This window comes from Aptenodytes patagonicus, chromosome 7, assembly GCF_965638725.1.
Source record: "Aptenodytes patagonicus chromosome 7, bAptPat1.pri.cur, whole genome shotgun sequence".
Lineage (NCBI taxonomy): Eukaryota > Metazoa > Chordata > Aves > Sphenisciformes > Spheniscidae > Aptenodytes > Aptenodytes patagonicus.
This window is the reverse complement of record NC_134955.1, coordinates 56,107,106-56,131,026: the sequence shown is the minus strand read 5'-3', so window position 1 is coordinate 56,131,026 and position 23,921 is coordinate 56,107,106. Positions and strand designations below refer to the sequence as shown.

Genomic DNA, 23,921 nt, shown 5'->3' with positions numbered 1-23,921 from the left:
TTCTGAGAAATATTTAAAGGTTCTTGATCCAGAAAGCAGTATCCGTACATTTCAACTTCTCCTTTAGAAAATGGACTCGCAGAGCTAAAAAGTTGTCTGTTTTTTCAAGATTTATTGACTGCTCTAACAGAAGATATCACTTCCCTCCACCTCAACCCTTGCTATGAGTATCTTCAATCATTTAAAACCAAACTATGCTATACTAATTCCATTAGAAATTCCTCTGCATACCATTAGGAAAAGCACATCAAAGGTTAGGAAAACAACCGTTACTGCTCTATTTGTCTACATCTGCATTGATTCATTAAAAAGCCTTTTCTGTATAAACAAGTTTTGTTTTATATTGAAGACCATTGTAAAAGCCTGAAACAACCATAACCTTCTAAGACCTAAAGTACAAGTAGGACTTTTGAGCCATCTTCCAAAAAAATTCAAACTTTTTAGAATAGGCTTGTAAGATCCAGAACAACAAAATCTAAGTTGCTGCATCAACCACTGTAACACAGAAAAATGGTATATAAAACATACTTTGTATATGAGTTGACCATCCATTTTCAAAATCACACGGACTGGATCAAAAGAAAATGCAAATGTAAAAGACCAGTAGAGACATTGTAAAGAACGCTGAGTACAGAATGAATGAAAAGACAGTGTATGAGTACAGTGAATAAGTGAAAAGCCACAAGGAAAAGAAAAATAAAAAAGGGTAAAGAGACTGAACCCAAGGGTTTGAAGCTATTGCTCACAGCATTTTCCCCCATATGCAAGAGAAATATATCTATATATCTATAGAGATATTGTAAGTAGATAGACATATAATAATATAAGCTGAACTCATGTTTCAATTTGAAAAATATGGGAGTGAAATTGTGAGCACTGAAAAATATATCTGAAATTTTATAAACTCTTTTGAAGCTTTAGCTGTAGAAGTTCTTTTTTCCCAACCAAGGAAATCTGACTGTGCCCTCAGAATGACTTCAAACAGTTAACACTAAATTTCTACCAAATTATTGCTGTCATACTCAAAGGGCCTGGTGACTCAAAAGAAAAAAATAATTAGAAAACGAACACAAAACTGTGAACTTACTCCTCATATAAGCTAACTTTTAGACAGCTCAGAAGTGGAAAGCCTTGCTTGTTCGCCTTCTGTTCATTATTCAAATATTTTCAAGTAGTATTGGACATTTACTTCAGACTGATGCAGTTAAATGCATCAAGGTCAGTTACATGCAATACAATGTCAAGCAGCTAACTCTAGTGTTGTTTTCTCATCCATCAGAAGCAACCATAGATCAAAGGCGGCTTTCTGAGGTAAACATGCAAATAACTAAAAATTACTTCAATTCCAAGCTGTTGCTGATTCACGTCCTGTCAAACACAAAAATGCTTTACTTGATTCATGTTCACTTTGGAAAGTAGGATGAAATTCAGCTACTTAATTAAAATGAAGAAAGAGTGAGTCATGTCTCTCAGAAATATATGAGATTTGTTCCATTGATGGCATACAGTTTGGAGTGGACAGATAATCAAACTAGATAATACAATTAACATAATAAACAAATTGAAGTGATGACACAAGTCTTGCAAATTTCCAGCTCTCTGGCAGAATAATTTCAAACAGTAGATAAAAATGAGTGTAATATATATACAGATAATTCATCTGTATTTACATTCTTGTTAAAATCATTATAAGCATACCATCAGAATCCTCCTGCCTAGCCAACCAGGTTTAGGTAATTATAATCCGCATAACATTCCCTACCTTCAAAATCACTACAATGATCTTAAACAGCCTTTTGTTAGACTATTTTTTCCTCACATACTCATATTTTAACTTATTTCTAATGGTACAATTATCCCAAAAAGAGTTTGACATTCTGCAATGGAAAGAATAAATAAAGCATTTACCAGTGATTCCACCCACATTTACTAAAATTAGTTCAGAATCATCTCTGGAAGAAAAGAATCTCTTTCCTTTGACTGCATGTCAAATATGCTTAACTGCATAGATCCTTCACAGCATACCAATGTTAACCACCAGAATATCTGGCTTATCTATTTACTATGTTAGTATCAATATCCTTCTATGGAAGCAAAAGTAACATGGAAAAAGAAAAATTACAGTAAAAGGCAACCATTGATACAATACCATTTGCACACCGCTTTCCCCCCCGCCTTCGGTTTGTTTGTTACCGAAAATGAACAGAATTAACTGATCACTAAAAGGTGTGGGACAGTAAATTTTTAGTCTAAACTCATTGTGGAATATTAACACAATGTATTATTTTCATGAATAATACTTTTATTAGGTATCTGATATGGCATCCATGCAAATGGATACCTACAGCTAGAATTTACCTTAAAAACAGCACACAGTGCTTAGAATATCAACATTATTTCAGCGCATCCAGGACTCCAAAGTTCTGTACAAGTACCACAGGGCCAACATAGTCTTTACAGGTGTCACACAAACCATCTCAACTGGTATTCAGTGTGTAGTTCCTGAAGATAATGAGCTTAAGGCAAACCCTCAGTCACAGGGATGATGGCAAAGAAAAGGAAAATAAGAGGTATGCACTTACAAGGGAAGGAATAGCATTTGGGGAAAAATAAAATCAGTCTTCTGTATGTTGGACTCAAAAAGGGGGAGCAGTAGAATAAAAAAAAAAAAATACCTAGTACTTGCATCCTTCACCAAAAAGCATGCAAAGTGAGTCACGAACACCTCAAATGACCTAACAAGTACTAAAATCTACTTAGAATCTTCTTCAACTCGTGGGTCTTCTAGGTGTGAGGCATTATACACAATAGATCCAAAAGCTGCCACTTCCCAATTTTCATTTAAAAAAAAAAATCATCCTCTCCATTTAATCAAGAAGTAAGATGAGGCACTGGAAAAGTAAGTACTTAAAGCCTTCAGAATTGGCAATAAATAAGATACAAAGATCTGGATATTACTTTTATTGATCTGTCTACTCTCTGACACTTCGCTTTCAAATAGGTGGGACAGTTTAAGTGATCAAAGCACAAGTGTATTGAACTGCCCGTAAGAGGTGATTTTTCCATACCAGTATGCACCTAATCATTTATTACAAACTCATGGTGCAAGTATTTTTTTTGTGTATAATACAACAGGCATGCAAGGTTCAAAAGAAGTTACAAGTAACCCTTAAAAATGCACTTACAGTTGGCCTTACATGGTGATAAGAATAAGAGGAAACAGACATACTCTTGGGTTAAAACCTGTACTAAAGAAGCAGGTTAATTTTAAGTAGTCGTCATTCTTTTCTCCATTGATTTCGTGGTTAGTACTTGATACAGTTGTAAAAAGCAAAAATAAAAATAAATCTTGCCCTGAAGACTATACCCTAAATAACTTCTAGCTCCCAAAATGGCAGAAAAATAGGTATCCTAATCCTGAGCTTTTAAATGAAATTATATAAAGGAGATTAACTGTTTATAAAAGAAGAATTTTGGTGCAAGCAGCAATGAGGCTGTGACTCATGTTTTGCTATTTAATATGGACATAAATCCTCCTCCTCAAAAAGCTCCGTTACAATTTCAGCAGTGAAAATGGTTTCTCCCTTTAAAGCCAGCATTTTGATCACTAGGTCTGCTCAACAATGTAAGTAATACCATGTAAATATGTATATTAAAGCAGATGCCCTTCACATTTCTCTTTTACACATGTTTATTCTGTCAGAGACAATATAATCAATTCATATTGACAACAAAAACACAGTTAGCATTTTTAAAGCATTTCTTTGCTGTCCCTAGTCTAGCCTTCTCAATATACTCTTGGTAACAGGAGTTACCAAGCCTTTTCACTAGGGGGAAAAAAACAAGAAAAAAAGAAAAAGAAATGAAGAGAGAGTATATACTACTTTGAAAAGTCAGACCACAAGCTGGTCAGCTGCACTTCTCATGCAGCACAGGTAAACAGTAAATCATCCCATTTTGCAGACATAACCCCTTGCAAGCAAAATGTATTGGTATTACTGAGTGCAACAGAGCTTCTCCTACTGTGCAGCTCTGTTTATATCAATTGACTTATCAATGCTTTGACCCAGCTTGAGTCCAACTTTCTTGCTCTTCTCCAACTAGTAAAAAGAAGTGTGTTGGAGTTAGACAGGCAGCTTTGAACAATTTGTATTTAATCTTAGCATAAACTGATGGCTCCAGTGCTTAATGTTGTTGGGTTTGTTCAACAACAGCCGGGGGGGGGGAGCTAATTGATACCTACCCAAATTAATTCACTGTTTTTACTTCAAGAAATGTGGACTCAAAGCTTTTTACTAGGGGCATAACTGACAATTTGTACACAAAGGTATTCTCATAAGCAAAAACCCAGGGGCTCCAAGACTTTCTGCTTATACCCTTCCCCCTACTCCTGGACTGCCACAGAAAACCCTGTGGCAACTTTTGCAATTTTATTCAAAGTTACAGTGCATTGCCGTTTAAAAAAAATAAAACCAAATTATCTCATTCTGATTTAAGATACACTGGGGAAAGAAAAAAAAAATCCTATGGGTTTTTTTTCACAATCAAGTGGAATATTTAACTTTAAAAACCTATGAGAAAAATGCCTGAGGAAAAAGTGTCTGTATTGATCTCTTTGCAAAGCCAGAAGAATTCTCTTAAAACTGGATGATTATTGAAAAATGGATAAGGACAAGAAGAATGGATAAATAACTTCCCCCCCCCCCCCCATTAGAAAGAATGTAAGACTATGCTCTTTGAGGCTTCAGTCTTTCTTCATCATTATACGTTATTTGGTGATGTGGGTCACCTTTACATAATCTTACAGAAAACGTAAGGTTAAAAAAAATGTCTGCAGACCTACAAATACCTCCCTGACTACTCTAAGTAGATAAAGTCAATAAAACAAGACCCCTAGTTACTATACTCAGCTTAGATTCATACACACTTAAAATGATCGAATTTCATTCATATCAGTTCATCTATCCCTGCTTACAAACAGCCTGAATCTGACTTTCTTATGCTATAGTAAATTTAAGAACAGTGGAAGAACAGGGAAGTAGGAATTACAGAGAAACACTGGGACTAAAAATCACACTGTAGCATGTTTCTGTAAACAAAGTGTGTAATTTTGGAATTATACAATGACTAAGAAGTATTGTCTATCCGTAGAGTCTATTAGGAAAGGGGTAGGTATCTAAAATCCATTAGTATGTAAGGGGTAGATGGGCAAGACATTTCCAACAATAGTTAACAAGTTCAAGAAAGCATAGCAATTCCCCTCGGTCCTGCTGGGAATTGATACGACTGACAAGGAATGACTCAGCTAATCTGCACATGAGAGTTGTACACATTCTCAGAACCCACAGCCACACAACAACATGGAATAAAGAAAACTGCTCCTGAAATAACCGCTACCAAGATACAGAGGAACATATCCAGAGCCTGATATTTTTATTCCTTATCATTAACCCCTCGTAGGGTAATGCTTTGCAAAAAGAAACATGCACAAACATTTATTTGAATACAAAAGCAGATAAAAGGTAGAATTTAAATAAGAATACCTGCATCATCAAGAGTCCATTCAAATAATAACATGGATATGAAATATCTAGTACATTTTCCTGCTTGTATAAAAGTATCAGCCAGAGGCAATACAGTATGCCTCAGACAGATGTATCTAAGAGATCTAGCAGAAGTTTCCAAGTGGTTCTGTCTCTTTTCTCATTCTGTTTTATTATGACTCATAAAGCAGAAAGACATTTTTCTTCCCTGGACAGGGGTGTTCATCTTATAGGCTATAGGGAATTAACATTCAATGGGAAAGACTCCATCTTGCCAAAAAGTGTCTCCATGAGACCAGCAAGGTTATTCATGGAGAGAGGAGCGACTGCAAGAACTATAGTGAATGTGATAGCCATATAAAACTAGTTTTAACAGACTGAGGCATAAGAGTTAGAGAACCCCTATTTTCAAAGCCTGTAAAGGATACTGTTACTGTTCAGACTGGAAAGACCCATACACAACCTGATCTAGGAAGGTAATTATACATCGGGGAGGGGGGAATCAAGATGTAAGAATGCCAGTGACATGTTAATTCTCAAAGTGTGAGTTTCGAGAACAATTCAGTTACGTAGCATTCCCATCACTATCGTGTTCAAGTGAAAAGATTCTTGCTACTTCTGCATCACTAGCCTATCTTTAAAAATCTTTCCCTGAGGGCATAACTCTGTCTTTGGCTAGAGATGCCACTTGTGGCATCAGTTTTGGAGTCTGAAGTGACCTTCTTTTTGAGGCACAGAGTCCTATAATTGTGTGTAATTTAAACAGTTGGTTCTTTAGCTGTAATATGGGTTCTGCCAGACTATGTCAATAGAAATCCTCTACTACAGAAATCACTTCCAATTTCCTCTTCAGTTTGTCTTCAAGACCTAAAGAGAACTTTTCTTATACAAAAAGCTGCCCCTGAGAGATTAAATAAGATGCCCCTACCAAAGTAGGAGAACCTCTTAAAGAATAATGGAGATCTCCTTGAATTGCTTAGTCTCAAGAACTGTCCTACATTCCCATTCTGTTTTCCTAGTGTAAAAATTTCTGTTTAAGTGATGAAATAATCCTGGTTTCTTTCCTGTGACATAAAGCTTCAGGCTCTGAGGCTTGACAAAGATGCAGCGTAACTTTACCACAGTGTTGGCATTTAGACTACCAGCTGGTGGAACAAAGACAAAAACATTAATATTACTAAAGTTAACTCTAAAAATAGCTAAATAAAACAGTTCTACAAGTATATCCCAGAGAACAGGATTAATATTCAATCTCAATAAAGCTATTTCTTGTCTCATTCCAAATTATTCCTGTCATAGCATATGTGCTGAGGCACAGACACAGGCCCAAGCCTGCAGTCCTAGTTCCTGAAGTCCTTAAATTATAATCAGAATTTCACCTCAGTAAAACAACTTTCCTTCGCACAAAGTTTACAAAGTGCAGCAATGTGAACCAATACATAATGGAGTGTTATCTGCCTCGCTTTGTGGAGATTCAGAGGAGCATCTGAAAGACCTCTGAATGTAAAAATAATGTGGTGTATCAGCACTAAGAATCATTATTCTGAAGAGTCTCAGAGTACTCAGATTTTTGGGACGGGTAATGGTGCATGCTACTATCCTGAGATTCACGAAACTGCAATGTCTACTAATGCTTTTAGGGGAAGAGTAGCTGGACCAGTACTAACTGCTACTTCTTCTCTCTGTCAGCAACAAATGAAATAGAGTTAGAGTGCAGGGCCATGGAAGCACCACACCATGACATGTGAAGGGCTCCCTATGCCTACAACAAAGTAGTCCTCAAAACACCAGGAGTTTGCAAGAAAATCCACTAGATACTTGTTTCAGTCACTAGCATATGACAGTCATTATATTACAGGGCACCATCGTGTGAAAGTGTTCTCAGACCTGCCATAAATGGACAACTTGACCTATTCTTTGAGGAGTTTGTACCTTTGATATATTCTAACACAAAACATTACATTTTCCCATCTACATCCTAAAGCAGTTTCCATTGGATGCATCTCCAGGTCATGACATACACTAGTGCAACGCTATTATCTCTTGCCAAATCAGGCAAAGTATACAAACATAAATTAGTAACATTGAGCAAGCATGAGGATAAAAGCTCCTTACAAGTACAAAATGTTGTTATAAACACTTGGAGCTTTCTAAGGAAGGTGATATAAAGGAGAATTATTATACTTACACATTAATTATGTGCCATCTCAAAATGAACTGTGCAGCTGTTAGTTATTTCTTAAATGCCAGTGCTCATCTAAATAAAAACAAAACAAACTCAGTCTCCTACTGGGCAACATTCTATTCCTGTATGGGATTTGTCATGTAGAAAGAAACATTGTAAATATTTAGCTGGATATTCCTATGTAGATCTTTTCTAGGAGAGCATGATAACATTTTCCCAGGGCAACAGAACAATTTTTAGAAGTTACGAAAATCCACAGTGCTTTCAACTGTGTTTACTATTAAAAAAGGCATCCACACAGCTACCTAGTTTCTCCTTACTATGTCATGCATAAAGATGCTCTGAAACATAAATATAATTGACATCTCCAGAGGAGAATTTGACAATGCATACAGAAGAGCGACCACTGATGTCACTCACTGCAGCTCTAATGTAGACTTCCAGAAGTCCATTTAATGTCAAAGGGCTCATTAAATACACTACAGCTGATAGTTCATACTCTCTCATTTCAACCAGTACTTGACTTCACAGATTCAAAGTATAGATTCAAGATTAGCGTAACCTCAACTAAATCTGTTCTGCTATTGATGAGGGCGCGATCTACCAGCTATGACATCTTCTCTGCTCATGCTCCCACTTATAGTAGCACAAGCAGTCATGCAGTTGCACATTTTGTTGGAAGCAAGTACCTGAAAAATTTGTTAGAATTAGTATCAGTTCCCTAATCTGACCGAGACTGCGTGGCTGCAATAGCATTAGTGCTGGTGCACAAAACATATCAGAAACACGCAGTCACATAAGGAAAGGAGAGAAGAGCTACTCTTTCTGATACAGGAAGAGCTTCATTCAGCTTAATTTGACTGTGAAACTATACACCAGGAAACCTTAGCTTCATGAATACCAAAAGCCAGTCAAACGTAATGCTAAGTCTGAAAGCCATCTGACCCACTCCCAAGCCCAGCTCCCATGCTGCTGCACACTTCTCTTGTGCTGGCACAGGGCTTCTCAGGTGCACAAAGTCCTGGATCACATAGTTGATCGGTTTTAAAACTATCTGTTATTTTCATGGTTTGCCTCAGATAAATTCCCCAATGTGCTATGCAGGCACAAGGGCAAACGTAGCACAAACGCTAGAACAGGGAGAGGACTGGCACTGCCATCTTCCTGCACTGACCGTGGCCTGAGAAAGAAAATGGAAACGAAGATTTTTCTCTCTTTTTTTTTTTTCTGAGGTTTCTCAGAGCATGATATTAACTCTGCTCTGTATATTTACAGCTGGTTCCTCAGCTATAGTTTCAACTCAGCAAATATGATCAACAGAAGTATTTGCACACATCTAAATTTTAGTAAAAGTATGTGACAGCATCATTTCTGAAGACTACAGGTACACCTTTCACTTTAACGTGAAAGAATCAATTTCATATACATTAATTTATTTGCATAACAAAGTCAAGGTCAAGCAACTAATCCATTCAACTAAGTGAATCAGGAATGAAACTTTTATAAAATTTAATTTGTAATTTAAAAAATAAAAGACACTATTAAATTATGCCCAGGAAAAAAAAAAAAAAGACTGAAGAAATACTTTTTATGTTAGTATTTACAGCTTGCCAGTATAGTTGGAAGAATTATTTTCCAACGTGCTTAGCATGACAGCTGGATCTTGCAGTATACTATGTATGCATCAGGATCATAAATTCAGAAGCTATATAATCAGAATAGAGTAGCCAGTTCTCAACAAAAAAAAAAATTATGTAACAAAAAAAAATTTGACACAATGTTTATATTAGAAAATCAGCTCCTGAAGTTACATTTAAATGAAAGCTTTCATTTAAATTCAAAGGTGAGTTGCCTGCACCTACAGAGAAAAGAAAATCTCCAAAACATGAAGAAGACTAAAAAACTAAAAGGAAAATAAAAAATTTAAAAAAAAAAAATCTTTTAAATAGCAGTGGTTTTGACACTCACAATTAACAACATATACTGTATAAAAAGCTGTTTAGTGTTTGAGAATACTCTAGCTAATCAAAGATGGCTACAATAAAGTACAACTTTTTCTTTTTTTTAAGACATGCTAAGTTTACAGGCATTGAATTCTTTCCAATCTAGATAAAGTATCTATTGTGTCTTCAAAAACTGTGCTAAATGTTTTGTAGGGAGGGTTTGTTGTTTGCTAAACTGATAGGATCACTCCAAAACCAAAGTACAGTATGTTCCCAAAAGGGTGAATAATTCAATCTTCCACCTTGGTAACTCATTACTACCCTGTTATTTTGAGTATGACAGAAACGTCAAGGCCTGGAAGCTTTAACACTAAGCAGGCACAAATAAACAAAGAGTAGCTGAATACAAAATAATACAGTACACACAACAATGTAAAACCCCTAAGGAAGTCTATCAGAAAAGTCCTCAGAAAACAAACCACGCTACAGTGTGCATGCCAGTAAGCATCCTTGTATCCAAACCAGATCCACATCAGGCAAAGAATATGTATTTTGCTATCGGCTGCATGCCATAAAAGGGTGAGCTACAGTAAGACAAATAAAAATACATAATAACATCAATCAAACATCAGCAAATATGGAAACTAAGACTACTGGCAAGAGTCCATAGCAGGAATAAAAATTACTGTCCCTGAGCTGCTTATTGCCACTGTCCTGGTAGAGGTCACAATGCCCTGAAGTGGAATGCAAACTATTCAGTTGCCTCAGTGCAAAGTCTGGCAGCTTGTCTTAATCTGTTGATGGTTTTACAATAAGCCATCAATCTTGACACCGACATCGTTGAGATGCACATAGCTATTTTGCTCTCCTTGTTATTCTGTTGGGCCAGCAACATCCAAAATACAGTCAGAATACAACTCTTCAGTGATTCCAGTTAGACCCTCCAGAAACCCCCAAGCACTTGGGCCGAAGCTCTAAAACATAGATCCTAGACACTCAGATACCTCTCCCTCTTTAGGTACCTGAATCCACTTGACTTCCATGGCAAGTTCATAAACATCCCTGACAATCTGGTCTAAGAAAGCCAGTTCTTCAACCAGAATCGAGGTTAATTGAGATTACGACAAATGACAGTCCAATTTGCTACTGCATTCTTATTAAATTAGAACTTGCTCACTCTAATTGCAGAATGTTATCTAATTAAAACTGAGTACTCCGGGCAACAATGATCAAAAGCTGAAGTTCACCCATGCTTATGTCATATTAAAGCGACTCTGGCCACCAGGAGAGCTACTGAGTCCTTTCCTTTTGCTTGCACTACTGTTTCTATATCCACATGATGAGCCAAATCAAGGAGTTGATTTAGCTGAGAACTAATCTGACTGAAAATGATCAGCCTTAGCTAGATCATCTTGTCAATCTACCTCATTACATAGTTATCTGAAGAATACTACTGGCAGAAAAGGGGATACTGAAAGCAAAGTCATCCCCTAAAAATAATAATTAAATATATATATAAAAAAACTTGTTAGGATTATCAAAATTACAATTAGCACTTTAGAATGTAAAACCAAACTATGATAGGTAACAATAGAAAACCAACTAAAATGAAGCCACATTCCTGTGAAAGTGAGGTTTCAAACAGGATTAATGTGTCAATGTACTCGCCATGTGCTAAGAACATTTGTAGACATATTTGTGTCATACTTATGAGAAGACAGTGAACAGAAATTTACAAAATCTGTGACAATACATCATGACTAGATACAGACAGACAAGACATTGCAGAAATGCAAAATAATCATCAGATGGATACGAATACATACTGGATGAGCAAAACCAATAACTTTACAATACCAAGAAGTAAAAGAGCATGCCAGAAATCCCATGGTATTACTGGCAAATAAGAAGTAATACAAGAGGAAAAAAGAATGAACTGATGAAACTGATGAGAGTTGGGAAATTAATACCTCCTCATATAGACAGTATAGCAAGAATCAATCACAGAAAAAAAAGAAAAAAACCCAAAACAAAACAAACAAAAAACACTATTCAGGCACAAAAAGTCAGACAGTAGAAGGCTGTACTATTCTCTCCAACTAGGATGTCAATGTACGTGTTTTCAGACTACAATAGTAAAGACTTCAGAAGCAGAAATCTAGAAAAAGCAAGTATCTACTAAATATACAACAACTCCACATATAAACAGACCAGAGTATCCAAGTTCAAGGGTGGGGAGGAGAAGTTGGGGGCAGGTTTTGGAGGGAAAGGAGAATGCAAAAAGAGAAGAAAGTGTTTGGGCTTTTTTGTTCAGAATGAAAGCCATTAAAATGTGAGGACTCTTTTTGGACTTTCACAGAAAATAATTACTAAACATTAGCTTTGCTGTATCATACAAAGGTTTCACTCAGTATTAGTCAGCTTCATTGTACTGTACAAGCAACGCTAAAGATATCCTCCTCAGTAAATTAAAAATCTCCAACTTGCAGATTAGGGTTACATAAATAAGTGACAATATAAGACTGAAACAACATTAAGTATTTTGATACTATTTGTAGATATTTAAGATAAGAGATTCGCCTTCTATTATTGTTCTTGCTTATTTTTTTTTTATGTATATGGAGATAGCATCATCCTTTCCAACTGGAGCACAAGACACAGACATCATTAACAACTCATTTCAATCTCACCAAATCAATTTTTACAGTGGGATTTTCAGAAAAGGCAGTGTCTTTTTGGATAACATCAAGGAGAGTGCCACATAAGGGACAAACTGAAGGACAGGAAATAATGCATCTGTGTGAGAAAATGAGGCATGAAAAGACCAGACTGACGTTATTGTCAAACAGGAACAGGCAGGGGTATTGTATTATTACAGATTAAAAAACACCAGATAAGCCAAAAGTACATACCTTTGTACATTATATAAAGGATACTACCTGTGTTACAGGCAGTTTTTCAACTCTGTTTGCTTATACTCCACTCAGTACAGGGAATGCAATATACTATTGAACAGCAAAAGCTTCCACTGGATTATTGTATTAACACACCTGGACAATCACAGCAAGTGATTGCCTTACGAAAAGCCTATCAAGCAGAGATGAAGCTACCTTTCAGCAATGAGGACAATGCAGAGCCAAAAATGAAAACTTCATCACAAGGAAAACAATGTTATGTTCCCAGAACAGCTGCTCAAGTAGAGAGAAAGCAGATGAAGATGTCAGGAGAAGTTCAAGGCCAGGTTGAAAAGCAATTAGTAAGATGAAAGATACTAAATGGAACCTTTTACCCTTTAACAAGGCAATGATCCAGTAAAGACATATTGCTGGAAACATGATCTTTAATGGGGAAAAGAGCAAAGAAATTTGCTGCCACACAGGGAAAAAAGAAAAAAAAAAACCACCAACAAAACCACGAGTCAACTATGCCGATTGCTGTGAGGTAAAAACCAAAATTGATATGCATCCATTGCAATAATATGCACCACATGCAAACTGTTTCCTCTGAATTTCCCTAGAGTCAACAGACTGCTTTGATTACAGGAACTATTAGAAAAGCAAGTTTTAAAATCCACTATTTAATAAAGTTCAGCATTAAAAAAAAAAAAAACCAAAATTTGGTATCAAAAGTAGTATCAGTGGACAAATATGCTTACCTAAAAATAATGCCACGCACCCCAAAAAGAGAAAATCAAGGCACTGAGAATATGTACTCTAAACGTTGAGGACAGGCATAGACTAGAAGAGCACTTAAAATAGCAGAATAAGCAGAGGGAGCTGCAGCTGGTTCTCCAATTACTAGGTATTGTTTAAAAATGCATATTCAAATCAAAATCCCTCCGAACATTTGTACTCTCAAAGAGGACTTACACAGTAGTTGAAAGATCTGTATTTTAAACTATCGAAATTTAAGTTATTCAAGTAGCTGCAAATAAATACTTTAAAGAACAAGGAGGTAAAAACCAGAACACAGGGAAGTATTAATATAGTATCTTCTACAGTATTTCCTAAGGACTATAAAACTAATCTCTCAAGTTTCCTTTTCTGAAAGCCCAGAGGTATACAGTATGCTCAAACAGCTCTGTTATCAGTCTGTGGTAACTGCTCATGCCTTAGAGTGAATATGAAGTCACTGAATGATTGGTGTTATTAATGTTAACACTCGGGGAATCTTGGAAAATCAACTGCAGGGGGAAAGAAGATGAAGTCCAACTCAGTGTTGGTGAGGGCCATATTAGAATCTCAGAAAAGAAATGTTTATACATGTACACAGACATCCTATTCTAGGCATTTTTAAAAAAAATTACAGTACCTATTTTTATCTTGTCTATGCGTTTAACGTAGCAGAAAGTAAAAAACTACTACTGAAAGAAAATAAAAGGAGTGAAGAGTAAAACACTAAAAAAACTATATGTAAGCACGATGTTTCACAGTAATATTTTAGGAAATACCTGAGTAGATAAACAGCCCTTTCAATATCACTGAGTTCTTCATCAACTGTCAATCTTTCTATTTCTTCTGGTGTCTGTCAAGCGTGAAATAGAGATTATGAGTTTACAATGCCTTACTATTTCCTAATTTTAATCTTTGTAAAACAACCCCTTCCTCCCCACATCCAGGGATAGCTCCTTGAGTAATTTGAATCTAATCCTTGAAATCTCTAGCCAACATTTCAAATTCAATCAAATAAACCTTTCGCCAGGAAAAGATGGGATGCAATAGAAGTACAGTTCCATGTCAGACACTATCACTATTAATCACTTAAAGTATAAGCAAGTCACATATAAATTAATCTAAAGACCTAAGCTAGTCTGTATTTTCCAGCTTAATATTCTTATACTGAAAATATTAAGTCCCTGCTATATAGAATTCGAGATTGTTTATTCCAAAATGACTGAAAACAATTTTTAGTATCCTGGTGCCATAAAAAATAAGCTGCCTATTCAGTTAGCTGTGCATAAATAAAACAGACACAATTTCAAGTGGATTTTAAAGCATCGTTCTATTTTGAAGTATATACCTTCAGGCTCCTGCGTACTGGCCTCTCTATAATAGTTAGCTCCTGCAGGTCTTCTATGTATCCAAATAAATTGCTCTGACTAAAATCCATTTTGGAGAAGAAGATTATTGGATGCATGTAACAACTAAAGCCTTTGGCAACCGATGCTCTCCCCGAGTCTCACATCGCACTGAAGGAGGCAGGACCGACACCGCGCAACACCCCCTCCGAGCGCGCCAGCCGCCTGCCTCCTGCCGCCGGGAGGCCGCCGCCAGCAGCCTCGCCTCAGCGCACACACTGCGGCAGCGGCCGCCCGCCGCCGCTCGCCCCCGCCGAGCCTCCTGCCGGGAAACTTTCTCCGGCCGCGCCGCTCCGCTTGGCCCGGGCGGGCAGGGAGCGGGGCCGGCGCCTGCAGCCTCCGGCGCCGGGAGCCCGGTGCAGCCGCTGGTACCTCGGCGGGGGGGGGGGGGGGAAGTTTCGAGCCAAGTTTCCCCTCTTCGCGGGCCGCCCCTGTCCGCAGGGGTGGGGGAGGGGGTCACGCTGCCTCCGGCCGCGGGGAAGGGACGGCGGAGCTCCTCCGCGCAGCGCCCGGGCGCGGGGCTTGCTCCTCACCGACGGGGCAGGGCGCGGAGCGCAGCAGCCCCCCGCCGCGGTGCCCGGGTGCCGCCTCTGCCCCCCCCACCCCGGGAGGAGGGACGGTCGCTGTGGTGCTGTGACGCTCCCCGCCCCCGTCCCGCTCCCGCGGCGCAGCCCCCCAGGCTCCCTCCCCGGCAGCGCGGGGGCGAGCGCCACGGCACCTGGGCTGGGCCGGGCCGGGACAGGCTCGCGGTCCGCACGGCGACGGCCCCCGCGGCGGGGCCGCCCCAGTACCGCCGAGCCGGTCGCCGGGGCAACGCGGCGCTACAGCGGCCTCCGCGGGGCAAAACAGCTCCCGAGCGCGGCACTATGCGAAGGCGCGGTGGGCGCCGCCGCCCTCTCAGCGGCCGTTACCCACGCGCGGGGCCCCGCTGCCAGCCGCCTCCCGCCGAAGGGCCAGACCCCAGCCCCCGCCGCCTCACGCAGCCCAGCCCGCCCCGCCGGGCTCCCCCTGGCCTGCTGTGGCCCCCGCGGGACTCTTCTTCCACTGCTGCGGCCTCCATGGACTGTCCCTCCCACGGCTACAGCCCACCTGACGCTTCTCTTCCACTGCTGCGGCCTCCCTCGCGGGGCTCCTCGTCCAATGCTACCGTCCCCTCAGCTCGGGTAACATCCCTTTCCAGCTGTCCTAGGACACCTCACCAGTGTCCTGCCCCACTGTCACAACTATTTCATAGCAGAATTACACAGAAGAAACCTATAAACATGCTGATTTTAATGAAAAGTCCAAAGCAGGTTCCCCCTCCCATGAAAGCTTCTATATTGATTAAAAAAAAAAAACAACCAAAAAAACCAACCCAAAGAAAAACCTTTGACATTCTTGGCAGTGCATCGTGAATCTACACCGAAGGCATCACTTCCACTCTTCGTAACTTCTTGTTCTTCACCTTTACTGCCCTTTTCCTTGACTCAGGTTACACACTGCTCATGCTTACAATAGGGCAGACTTCAATATGGATATTCTTCCTGATACGCCTTGGATGCTGTAGCATTTCTCATTCTGGCTCACAAATACAGACTACGTTGGGGGTACAAGGGAGAGTATTTATTTCAAAATAAAGGTATGCCATTTTTGTCCCCGATTGATGGACAAATAAGCATGGAAAATGCTATCTTTTTAAAAAATTTAGTAAGACAGCTTCTTTTGGGGTGGGTTAGTGATGCAAAATGCATGCAGGACAAGAATCAACACACAGTTGCACTTAGCATTTACTGAGCTAAGTAATTCTCCAGGCCTCAAGACAGTGGCCTTTGCAATGATTATATGGAACACAACGAAACAATCACACTCGCACCAGGAGTTAAAAAAACCCCCGTAAATATTGTATAAGGGCTTATTTGAGTGGGTGCAACGTTTCGCTATTACTGTGAAAAGCCCACATGACGCAGTAAGTTTTGTTGATAAAGGATAAAAATAATTCCAGAAATCGTAAGGATTAGATAATACTATGTAGTATATTGCCCAGAATTTGACTGACTTTTATTTTATGATCAGTAAATACCTCAGCTTTTATTTAGCAAAAAAAATAAACACAGTCCTTTGTTACTTCTCTGTGTACTAGTTAGGCCAAATCCTGTGGTCAGTTAAACCAGCAAAACAGTAAAAAATTAAAGCATCTCCATTAATTTCAATGTACAACAGAATTACTAGCAGAAAAATCTAATCCAAAGTACATATAAATAATTAAACTGTTATGTAAAAGAAAACCAAAACCATTTGGAGTTTTCAAGGCATGATGACTAATTAAAATGAGAAATGCTATTTTGAACATCTCCTTTGCATTATCCTTTTAACCAGGGAACATCATCAGACAGCAACTATGATAGTTATAACTGAACCTAAGTCCTCTCAGAGTAGTTAACTAACTAGCTCCATGAGGGGGGGAAAAAAAAAAAGAAAGAGTTTTATAAAATGTTCTCTTAAATTCAGAAACCTGACATGCAGGCTTCTGCCAATGATAAGTATTAGGAAAACATACTGAAATCCCAATCTCAATTAGCTAGGAAAATTCTTTTGCAAGTTCTTTCACAGCCATTTGTGGTTATTTCATCTTGCAAATAGTTCCCGTGTATCTTAAAGATCTTATGAGACCAAAAACATTTTCTTTTGTGTGCCTTGAATTAGTAACTCATTGCAGTTTTCAAATCAGGTATTTCATAACTCAGTTTTAAAGGCTGAAGAATGTGGAGTTTAGATATACAATTAGGCTGATTTATCATATTATGTTTTACATAAATTTTGTAAGCCACTGAAGAAGAGGGTTTTTTATAAACATGTAAACAGCTCCCTTAATGCCTTTAAAAACCTGTCCTTATAACTCAGTCCAGGAAATGCTGTGCAGGAATTACTCCCATTAATTTTAAAATCAGTAGATATGTCAGAGAGATCTACAAATATCCTGGAAATGTGAAAAGCAGAATAAAAATAAGATTAATTTTTTCTGTAAATTGAATACTGGACCAGAATGAAGATCATGGAATTAGCTTGCCCAGATTCAGTATCAACGTATCGCCTTTTGACCCACACATTTGCCACACAGAAAAAAAAAAAGCTTGCATATTTTCTTCCAAAACCACATATATAAAAATTAACCCCCTCTGATAGTAAATCTGCAGGTATATTCTCCCCAAGTGGTCTGTCATCCTCATCTGCGATCAGTGTCACGCATGACTTCCCTTCTACTGCTGCTGCTTTCAGCTCCTCCCTTTTCCACTACTTTCTTCTCCCAAATAAAGCTCTACTTTCAGCTTCATTCGAACCTTGTCATAGCTATTGTAATAGAATAAAGAGCTATTTCATACTGCTTTTGTGAAATCCAGAGCGAATTGGAGCCTCCATTTTAACACAGGAGCTTTGTAAGCTTGCGAAGCCAAAACAGGGCTGATTTTAAATAATCCTTCACTGATGGAGACAACTGCAGAGCACCTGGGAAAATGGCACTCATACCTAATGAAGAAGAGAAATAGTGTTATTCATGTGTTCTCAAACAATGAACTCTAAATGCAATACAGACTAAGATCAAAAAAAGATAAAATAGATGGGAGGACTTTGTAGCTGAAGGATTCTTCAGGTACGCTGACTCAACCTAAGGACTCTTGGGTGAAGAGATTTGTCATGTTGCACGGATGCACAGTTCTCCTTTGCTACCCAGCACTTAGGTGTCTGCCTTCTGGAAATTGCTCTAAAAGGGTTGCGATTCATAGAATCATAAAGGTTGGAAGAGACCTCTAAGATCATCAAGTCCAACCGTTGACCCAACACCACCATGCCCACTAAACCATGTCCCTAAGCCCGCAGCTACACGTCTTTTAAATACTTCCAGGGATGGGGACTCCACCACTTCCCTGGGCAGCCTGTTCCAATGTTTCACCACTCTTTCAGTAAAGACATTTTTCCTCGCGTCCAATCTAAACCTCCCCTGGCGCAACTTGAGGCCATTTCCTCTCATCCTATCACTAGTTACTTGGGAGAAGAGACCGACACCCACCTCGCTACAACGTCCTTTCAGGTAGTTGTAGAGAGCGATGAGGTCTCCCCTCAGCCTCCTCTTCTCCAGGCTAAACAACCCCAGTTCCCTCAGCTGCTCCTCATCAGACTTGTTCTCCAGACCCCTCACCAGCCTCATTGCCCTTCTCTGGACACGCTCCAGCACCTCGACGTCCTTCTTGTAGTGAGGGGCCCAAAACTGAACACAGTATTCGAGGTGCGGCCTCACCAGGGCCGAGTACAGGGGCACGATCACTTCCCTACCCCTGCTGGCCACACTATTTCTGATACAGGCCAGGATGCCATTGGCCTTCTTGGCCACCTGGGCACACTGCCGGCTCATGTTCAGCCGGCTGTCGACCAGCACCCCCAGGTCCTTTTCCGCTGGGCAGCTTTCCAGCCACTCTTCCCCAAGCCTGTAGCGCTGCATGGGGTTGTTGTGGCCAAAGTGCAGGACCCGGCACTTGGCCTTATTGAACCTCATACAGTTGGCCTCAGCCCATCGATCCAGCCTGTCCAGGTCCCTCTGCAGAGCCTTCCTACCCTCGAGCAGATCAACACGCCCGCCCAACTTGGTGTCGTCTGCAAACTTACTGAGGGTGCACTCGATCCCCTTGTCCAGATCATTGATAAAGATACTGAACAAGACCGGCCCCAAAACTGAGCCCTGGGGAACACCGCTCGTGACCGGCCGCCAACTGGATGTAACTCCATTCACCACAACTCTCTGGGCCCGGCCGTCCAGCCAGTTTTTTACCCAGTGCAGAGTACACCTGTCTAAGCCGTGAGCCGCCAGCTTCTCTAGGAGAACGCTGTGGGAGACGGTGTCAAAGGCCTTGCTGAAGTCCAGGTAGACCACATCCACAGCCTTTCCCTCATCCACTAGGCAGGTCACCTGGTCATGGAAGGAGATCAGGTTGGTCAAGCAGGACCTGCCTCTCATGAACCCATGCTGGCTGGGCCTGATCCCCTGGTTGTCCCGCTCATGCCTTGTGAGCGCCCTCAAGATGAACCGCTCCATAATCTTCCCCGGCACCAAGGTCAGGCTGACAGGCCTGTAGTTCCCCGGATCCTCCTTCCGGCCCTTCTTGTAGATGGGCGTCACATTGGCAAGCCTCCAGTCGTCCGGGACCTCCCCCGTTAACCAGGACTGCTGATAAATGATGGAGAGCGGCTTGGCGAGCTCCTCCGCCAGCTCCCTCAGCACTCTTGGGTGGATCCCATCCGGCCCCATAGACTTGTGAGCATCCAGGTGGTGTAGCAGGTCATTAACGGCTTCCTCTTGGATTATGGGGGGTTCATCCTGCTCGCCGTCCCCGTCTTCCAGCTCGGGGGGCCGAGTACCCTGAAGATAACTGGTCTGCCTGTTAAAGACTGAGGCAAAGAAGGCATTGAGTACCTCAGCCTTTTCCTCATCCTCGGTGACAATGTTCCCACCCGCATCCAATAAAGGATGGAGATTCTCCTTGGCTCTCTTTTTGTCATTAATATATTTGTAAAAACATTTTTTGTTGTCTTTAACGACAGCGGCCAGATTGCGTTCTAGCTGGGCTTTTGTCTTTCTCATTTCCTCTCTGCATGACCTAACGAGATCCCTGTACTCTTCTTGAGTCGCCTGCCCCTTCTTCCACAAGTGGTAAACTCTCCTTTTTTTTCTGAGTCCCAGCAAAAGCTCCCTGTTCAGCCAGGCCGGTCGTCTTCCCCGCCCATTCTTCTTACAGCATTCATATTTTATTCATACTTTACCCGTTACATGTTCCCAAAGAATTAACCTATAAATCAAATTATTCACAGAGAAGTTGAAAATTTAGGAAGTCTCAGCATGTATTGCAATGCCTGAATCAGCTGGAATATGAAGGAACTGGTTTGGGGGATATAGAAAGACATGCCAAGAAATGCGTTCAAGCAAAATGTGTGCACTCCAGATTAAAAGCCAGAATTTCTTATGCTATGGCCAAACCAAAAAGGATTAAAAATTTAGCAGAATATTTCTGGATTATGGGATTATGTTGGGGGGGGAAGGCAATAGATTTTGGGTCAACTTGAAAGTAATGCTTTCTTTTGGGGTTTTTTTGGCTTTTTTTTTTTTTTTTTTTTAATTTAGACTACTGAGGAGTTTCCATAAAGGTCAAAATTAAGTTAAACATTTTCTTCTTCTTTTCCCCTTTTTTCTGTTAATGTAATATTCCACAAAAAATGAATATGCTTTCATAATGTACACTATGTAGATTATGCGCTGTGTAATCACAGTTCTGCTCAGGACTCAGCACCTAAACTGTGCAGAAGTTCAGTTCAGTCTGTTCACCACCACTGAGACACGGCCAGAGCTGGATCAACTGTCGCTCACCACTTCCAAATGAGCAACCTCTGAGTGGAATGGTTTGCCTCTTTTTTTTTTTTTTTTTTTTTAAAAAAAAACAAACCCCACAGTTCGCCAAACCCTTAAAGGTTGCAGCTTTAATTTTCCATCTAATGCCTTAGCCTTACAAAACAAGATTTTTTTTTTATTCCATTCGTACTCCAAGTAAGAATGTCTCCACGAACAATAGTTCTTCAGAAAAACTCCATGTTGAGGCAAACCTGTAAGAACATTAATCATCAAAAGAACCACACACAAAAGTCTACTTCAGAACAATGCTTGGAACATAGCATACACAAACCTCAGCAGAAAAAAAATATTATTTAGCATATTTTCCAGTTTGTTGCTAAGAAACTGTTGCTTCATTTTACTATTGTCATTTGCAGAAAATTTCTGATTGTTCTTTTGCCACTTTGGTCATCTCGTTGCAACAGCTATATAATTAAAAGGGGTATAAAAGAAAAAACACTGGAATGTACTCACTGTGCTTTCGTCGTCTGTAAACTGGTCTCCCATATTCTCTCCTGTAACTTACTACCCTCCAATAAGATCTACAAAACCAAAAAGATTATTTTACAAGAACACAGAAAAGATCCTTACATTTGTTTTTACATAATATACAAAATTTGTAATAGTGCAATCACTGCATTCTTCATGTCTTTCTGTAAGAAATAGTAATGTTCTCCTCCTACAGTGTCTAATCTGCTACCCTCTGTCCAAGAGTAGTTAATAGCACATGCACAAAGACAGAGTAACAACAGAGCAAATAGTAAGTGCCATTTTTCCTCATATCTTCCAGTTATTTGTCGGATTTTTGACCTGAGAGTAGGATCTAATAGCAAATTACTTTATGAAGTTTAATTGAGTTATTTTCTATTGTAAAAAAAGAACACTTTTTTTGCCCAGGTTTACTATTTTTTTTCAAATATCCACATAAAGCAGAATTTATTTACATTTCAGAAATAGGAACAATAATGGCAAAAATCTCAGTGCCATCAGTATGTCAGTAGGGAGGTCTATAGCATATTCTACTAGGAATTTTCTAAACTCTTTACAATGAACAGGGAAGGAAAAACATCTCTGGAACCAGTAAGACATTAAACAATACTGGGCACGCTACAGGGACTGGAGCTCAATCTTTCACACAGTGGAATTGCCAGTGCGGTCCCCAAGGCCAGCCTGCACTCTCCCACATGGTTCCCTGGGTTAGCGCCAGCCCAGACACTTCCCCATAGGCAGTAAGGATGCAAGCGCCCTAACTCGGGAGGTTGAGAGAGTTTACCAGTACGGAGGATGGTCTGCCTCAGAGCCAAAGACTGGCACTGCTATATTCATAACACAGAGGTAGCCGATGAGTCCGGTTCCTTGCTATGACAACCATGAACACTATCTGTCATACGCATGTCAAACTTTCTATTAAAACTAACAACTTTTTGCCTTCAAGTATTCTTTACTCATTGGTTGCCATAGAAACTTCAGATTTCCTACCTAAAATTACTGTTGGCCAGTTTACCGAGTTTCTTCTTGTGCCAGTGTTGTCCTTTAAATTATTTTTCCTTTCCTGGTATTTAAAGACTGCAGTCATACCTGCTCTAATCCTGGGTTAAACGAGCTAAGCTCAGCATTTAGTCTTCACTCCTAAAACAGGCTCTTCATTCCCCTGATCACCCTAGCAGTCCTCTCAGCATCTGCTGCAGTTTGACTTCACCTCTCTTGAATTAAGGTGATCAGAATATAGTACTGCAAATAAAAATTTCCAGGAAGTAATGCCTCCTGTGAAGAATGACTGTCTGTACAGGAATTAGTTTACCAAATATACTACACTGGCAGCTCACAGTTATCTTGTGATCAATTGACACATGAGGTCATTCTCATCCACAGTGATCTAAAACTAATTAACTCCCATCTTCATAGTATAAATTCTCACTATTAGCCTTAGCTGAATGGTGCTGCACTTTGTATGAGTAAATTCATCCAATCATCCTGGTCCTCGAGGTCCTTTCAATCTGCCTGATATCACAATTCCCCTATGTATTAATAACTGTGTCATCAGCAAATTTAATATTGTATCACAGTTATTAATGAAGTAAGATTAGTTCACAAGAATTTAAGAAACTCTTTGAGTAAACTCCATATACCTGATAGGTTAATCTATCAATATACACGCCAATGTGCTCCCCCAAATGAAACATGCATTTCCCCTCCTCTTTAGCCAACTCCTTTCACCTCAAAGTTCTCTCCTATTCCTTGTTATTAATCATTTCTCATATAAAAAAATATTTTGAGGATGTCCAGATAGATTAGATGAACTTCATTTTTCTGCCCAGAACACCAGTTGCCCCATCAAGTGACATGGCCTGACTTCCCATTTCCCCTTGGTTAACCAATACAGCCTTTTATTTAATTTCCTGTTATCTTCATAACTTCCTTTATCATTCTTCCCTTCAAAATACATTCTGAGGTATCTATTGCATCTGACTGCATTTGCAACGATGGCAAATGTTTCCCTCGTCTTAAATGAAGGTGTCTTTGCTGTTCTTCAATCACACAGAAAAATCTTCACCCTGATATATCTGTACTTGAAAAAGTCTTTGCTATTATAACTGGAGTTAAATGTGCCCGTACTCTTAAATCTCATGCCTGGAGATTATCTTGTTTTCCTGGCTTTGTGAATGCATTAGCTGACGAAGCAGCACTATGTCTTTGACAAAGCATACTATATACCAAAAATGCTTCAGAGAGATAAGTAAGCAACTCATCTGCGAAGTTA

General features: G+C 39.8%; 1 protein-coding gene across 13 annotated transcripts in view; it reads right to left on the bottom strand.

Annotated features, from left to right (window-relative positions):
- The window catches only part of PPP4R4 (protein phosphatase 4 regulatory subunit 4), a 90,034-nt gene that overhangs the window by 62,206 nt on the left and 3,907 nt on the right, over nucleotides 1-23,921 (bottom strand). For 7 of the 13 annotated variants that reach the window (XM_076345353.1, XM_076345351.1, XM_076345355.1 and 4 more), the window contains 2 exons: nucleotides 21,635-21,702; nucleotides 18,108-18,252 (listed from right to left, as the gene is read on the bottom strand). Coding sequence is in view for 3 of the 13 variants with exons in the window: in XM_076345362.1 (XP_076201477.1) it covers nucleotides 14,122-14,195; nucleotides 14,691-14,807 (191 nt within the window). In the remaining 10 variants the exon portion in view is untranslated. Of the gene's footprint in view, nucleotides 1-7,731; nucleotides 7,801-14,121; nucleotides 14,196-14,690; nucleotides 14,928-18,107; nucleotides 18,253-18,793; nucleotides 18,831-19,687; nucleotides 19,810-21,634; nucleotides 21,703-23,921 lie in introns of those variants that run through there. The other 6 variants (XM_076345362.1, XM_076345349.1, XM_076345350.1 and 3 more) reach the window with 4 other exon arrangements.